Here is a 5,438-nt window from a genome sequence, read left to right as displayed (position 1 = left end):
AGGCTCCCAAGTAGCTGGGACTACAGGCGCCTGCTACCATGCCCGGCTAATTGTTTGTATTTTTAGTAGAGACAGGATTTCACCATCTTGGCCAGGCTGGTCTTGAGCTCTGGATGGTGGAGGGTGTTCTCAAGCAGTTCTCTGCCTCAGGCAATCCACCCTCCTCGGCCTCCCAAAGTGCTGGAATTACAGGCGTGAGCCACTGTGGCCGGCCTAACTTACCATTTTCTGAAATGTGACTTAAATGCAATTGAAAACTTGTATTATGACTGAGTTGTTTTATCCCCTGAATCAGAGAAAGCAAAATGAAAGTCCCTCTGCTGTGCTAATGCACCTCTTTCTTTTTTCAGTGACCATGCAGCAGGTGGCCAGGACAGTGGCTAAAGTGGAGCTCTCAGACCACGTGTGTGATGTGGTGTTTGCGCTCTTTGACTGTGATGGTGAGTGGGGCCCTCTGGAGTCGGGAGGGGAAACAGCCTAGCTGCCCTTAGAGGCCCTGTATATAATGGAGCCTTGCAGACAGCATCAGTGTACCAGCCCATCCTCTTCAAGCTACCCACCTTTCCCACATCAGCAGCTCAGCCCGCGGCATGATGATATTGAGAAATCAAACCCCTGGCCCTGGCTTCTGTTTTCCATTTCTTCTTCTTATAATTCCAATATGCCTATAGGCCTAAATTAATTTATGACCATAAGCATCTTAAAAATGTCAGACTCAACTTTCTGCTTAGTAGATACGGAACACTCAAGTATCTGAGTGTCTTTAGAAAGAAGACAGCACTGATCTCTCCACCTCCCAGCGCACATTCCAGCCAGTCGCATTCCATCTCCATGGAATTCCAGCTCCATAGAGTGGTCTGTTGTGTCTGTGGCCACTGTGCTCTGTCGTTTAGCCCATTCAAGAGATCTGGTTCTGATTTGACCTTGGCATTATTTTTTAGGTATGGTAGGTGATATACTACTAACAACAGTAACAGTGGATGCTTACATTTTTTTAATGCTTACTATGAGCCAGAAAGTTAATCTGCTCATTTAATCTTCTGACCTAGGTATTGTTATTGACCACTTTTTACTGATGAGAAAGCTGAGACTCAGAGAGATTAAGTAAGTTTCCTAAGGTCACAAAGATAATAGTATTTGGGAGACTGAGGCAGGCAGATCACCTGAGGTCAGAAGTTCAAGACCAGCCTGGCCAACATGGTGAAACCCTGTCTCTATTAAAAATACAAAAATTGGCCGGGCGCGGTGGCTCAAGCCTGTAATCCTAGCACTTTGGGAGGCCGAGACGGGCGGATCACAAGGTCAGGAGATTGAGACCATCCTGGCGAACACGGTGAAACCCCGTCTCTACTAAAAAATACAAAAAACTAGCCGGGCGAGGTGGTGGGTGCCTGTAGTCCCAGCTACTCGGGAGGCTGAGGCAGGAGAATGGTGTGAACCCGGGAGGCGGAGCTTGCAGTGAGCCGAGATCCGGCCACTACACTTCAGCCTGGGCGACAGAGGGAGACTCCGTCTCAAAAAATAAATAAATAAATAAAAATAAATAAATAGTAGATGGCAAAACCAGGATTTAAACTAAAACTGTACTGCCCCCTGTGTTCTATTTAATGTATTACCACCCTCTCTTACTCCACAGCCAGTATTTGTTGTTCATCATCCTCCAGAAAGCTGGGCTAATGGAATTCAAGAGCCTCCTCAGAAGCTCCAGCCTATGGAGCTTCCGTTTCGGTCCCAGCATAATGAATCACTTCTGGGCTTTTTTATTCCTTGACTTGGTTCCCTGAGCTTTTTAAGGGTAGTTGCAAGTCATTTTCACCCTCCTCCCAACATAGGACCTTGGATAGTACTTCTCACATAGTAGGTGTTCATTAACTTGAATTATTTATGTTATTAAGTTGAACTTGAGTTATTTAAATCTCTAGCCTTGGCCTGGCATGGTGGCTCATACCTGCAATCTCAGCACTTTAGGAGGCTAAGGCAGGAAGATTGTTTGAGCCCGGGAGTTTGAGACCAGCCTGGGCAATATAGTGAGACCTCGTCTCTACAAAAAATTTTAAAAATTAGCCAGGCATGGTGGCACATGTGTGCCTGTAGTCCCAGCTACTCAGGAGGTTGAAGTGAGAGGATCACTTGAAGCTGGGAGGTCAAGGCCGCAGTGAGCCATGAGCGCACCACTGCACTCCAGCCTGGGTGACAGAGTGAGACCTTGTCTCAAAAAATACAATTAAATAAATAAAATAGCCGGGCGCGGTGGCTCAAGCCTGTAATCCCAGCACTTTGGGAGGCCGAGACGGGCGGATCACGAGGTCAGGAGATCGAGACCATCCTGGCTAACACGGTGAAACCCCGTCTCTACTAAAAATACAAAAAACTAGCCGGGCGAGGTGGCGGGCGTCTGTAGTCCCAGCTACTCGGGAGGCTGAGGCAGGAGAATGGCGTAAACCCAGGAGGCAGAGCTTGTAGTGAGCCTGAGATCCGGCCACTGCACTCCAGCCTGGGCGACAGAGCGAGACTCCGTCTCAAAAAAATAAATAAATAAATAAATAAATAAAATAAATATCCAGCCTGTACCCACAAAACCAAGGTTGAACTCAAAGAAAGCCCTAGGGCTGGGTTAAAGAGACGGCCTCACTCTCACATAGGGGTGGGTTTATTCTCTAGAGCTGCCCTGCCCACAGTATGATACCCCCAAGGCACATGTGGCTATTAGCTACATGTAAATTTTTTTTTCATATACCTTAAGTTCTAGGGTACGTGTGCACAACATGCAGGTTTGTTACATATGTATACATGTGCCATGTTGGTGTGCTGCACCCATTAACTCGTCATTTACATTAGGTGTATCTCCCAATGCCATCCCTCCCCCCTCCCCGCTCTCCGCTCCCCACAATAGGACCCGGTGTGTGATGTTCCCCTTCCTGTGTCCAAGTGATCTTATTGTTCAATTCCCACCTATGAGTGAGAACATGCGGTATTTGGTTTTCTATTCTTGAAATAGTTTGCTGAGAATGATGGTTTCCAGCTGCATCCATGTCCCTACAAAGGCTACGTTTAAATTTAAACTAGCTAGTGGCTACTGTACTGAAATATAAAACATTTCCCACATCACAGGGAGTTCTAATGCACAGCACTGCTGTAGACATATATTCACTTTCTCCAGATTTTTGTTTTCACTCCAGTCACTTCTAGGTGGTTTAAAATTTTTCCAAATAAAATATATTTTTATAATTTTTATAATTTTTGAAGCCAATATCCAAGAGCTGGTCTGTGAAGTAAATATGGGAATAAATGCAACTAACTTCTCAAGTCCGCCCTTTTCCCTAGAAGTCCCGGGAAATGTTTGATTTTCTAGCTTTTTAGAAAGAGGCTCTGTCAATATCTACTTAAATCACCTTTGGAAAATTATTTAACATCCCTGAGGTTTATTAATCTAGAAAGAAAAAAGTATACTTAATTAAAAGCCATTGTTACTTTTACCACTGGAAAATCTTAGGTCAAAATGCCAAAGGAAAGCCTGTGGAATGACTCACAACTGTCATCCCAGCAACCTGGGAGGCTGAGATGGGAGGATTGCTTGAGGCCAGGAGTTCAAGACCAGCTTAGGCAACATAGTGAGATCCCATCTCTACAAAAAATAAGTTTAGCCAGGGTGTGGGAGTGTGTGCCTGTAGTTGTAGCTACTGGAAAGCTGAGGTGGGAGGATCACTTGAGCCCGGGAGTTTGTGACTGTAGTGAGGTATGATCCTAGCACTGCACTCCAGCTTGGGCAACAGAGCAAGACCTCATCTCAAAAAAATAAAATAAATAAACAAAATAAAGTGCCAGAGGATGGAGAATTCGATTTTCAAATAGACTTCTTCATCACAGATTTTAGAATTGAACTCACAAATCACGCATGCATGCCCGTAACATACAGTTATAGACCTGGTTCACAGTAACAGAATCCACTCATGGTGGTCATGTGGTCATCTCTGTCCTTACGGAAGCAGAACGCAAACCCATAGTAGTGTGAATGAAGTGACTTCATATTTTTTTCATTTTCAAAGCTTTTTTTTTTTTTTTTTTTTTGAGGCTCACTATTGTTGCCCAGGCTGAAGTGCAACAGCAACAGCACAGTCTTGGTTCACTGCAACCTCTGCTTCCTGGGGTCAAGTTCTTGTTGCCCAGCTGGAGTGCAATGGCACGATCTCGGCTCACTGCAACCTCCACCTCCCAGGTTCAAGCGATTCTCCTGCCTCAGCCTCCCAAGTAGCTGGGATTACAGGCACCCACCACCATGCCCAGCTAACTCTTTTTGTATTTTTAGTAGAGACAGGGTTTCACCCTGTTGGCCAGACTGGTCTTGAACTCCTGACCTCAGGTGATCCACCTGCCTCAGCCTCCAAAAGTGCTGGGATTACAGGCGTGAGCCACCACACCCAGCCTCAAGCTTCTTTTTATACAAAGTATAAGAATCCTGTTGAGAACTTTCTGTTCTCTTAATTACATTTTTTTTCATTTGTTTTTGGTTTTTTTAGAGAGAGGTCTCACTGTGTTTTCTAGGCTGGCCTCAAACTCCTGACTCAAGTAGTCCTCCCTTCTTGGCCTCCCAAAATGGTGGGATTATAGGCATGAGCCACTGCACCTACTCTGTCACCAGGCAGGAATGTGGTGATGAGATCATAGCTCACTGTAACCTCAAACTCCTGAGTTCAAGTGATCCCCTCACCTCAGCCTCTTGAATAGCTTCGGAGGCACATGCCACCACAGCCAGCTAATTTTTTTTTTAAATTTTTTGTAGAGAAGGGGTCTTGCTATGTTGCCCAAGCTCGTCTCAAACTTCTGGCCTAAAGCTGTCCTCTTGCTTTGGCCTCCTGAGTTGCTGAGATTACAGGCATGAGCCACCACACCTGGCCTACATTTCTTTTCTTTTTTTTTTTTTTTTCGTGACAGCATCTTGCTCTGTTGCCCAGGCTGGAGTGCGGAGGCACAATGTTGGCTCACCACAATCCCCTCTGTTCAGACTCAAGCAATTCTCCCACTTCAGCCTCCCAAATAGCTGGGACTACATGCTCAGCTTATTTTTTAACTTTTTGTAGAGACAAGGTCTCACTATATTGCTCATGCTGGTCTTGAACTCCTGAGCTCAAATGATCCTCCCACCTCAACCTCCCAAAGTGCTGAGATTACAGGTGTGAGCCACCATGCCTCAGCCTACATTTTTTTTTTTTCTTTTTGAGATGGAGTTTCACTCTTGTTGTCCAGGCTAGAGTGCAATGGCACAGTCATGGTTCACTGCAACCTCTGCCTCCTGGGGTCAAGCAGTTCTCCTGCTTCAGCCTCCCAAGTAGCTGGGATTACAGGTACCCGCCACCATGCCCGGCTAATTTTTTGTATTTTTAGTAGAGACAGGGTTTCCCCACGTTGGCCAGGCTGGTCTCGAACTTCTGACCTCAGGT

The 5,438-nt window shown here is 45.7% G+C and overlaps 1 protein-coding gene across 5 annotated transcripts in view; it reads left to right on the top strand.

The window, feature by feature from the left end:
* The window catches only part of MICU1 (mitochondrial calcium uptake 1), a 285,211-nt gene that overhangs the window by 274,684 nt on the left and 5,089 nt on the right, over positions 1–5,438 (top strand). For all 5 annotated transcript variants that reach the window (XM_011927810.1, XM_011927803.1, XM_011927818.1 and 2 more), the window contains one exon: positions 351–440. In XM_011927810.1, coding sequence (XP_011783200.1) covers positions 351–440 — 90 coding nt within the window. The remainder of the gene's footprint in view (positions 1–350; positions 441–5,438) is intronic.

This window comes from Colobus angolensis, unplaced genomic scaffold (genome assembly GCF_000951035.1).
Source record: "Colobus angolensis palliatus isolate OR3802 unplaced genomic scaffold, Cang.pa_1.0 Scaffold12, whole genome shotgun sequence".
In the NCBI taxonomy this organism is placed as follows: domain Eukaryota; kingdom Metazoa; phylum Chordata; class Mammalia; order Primates; family Cercopithecidae; genus Colobus; species Colobus angolensis.
The sequence above is the reverse complement of the archived record's forward strand: the minus strand, read 5'-3'. Positions and strand labels throughout refer to the sequence as shown.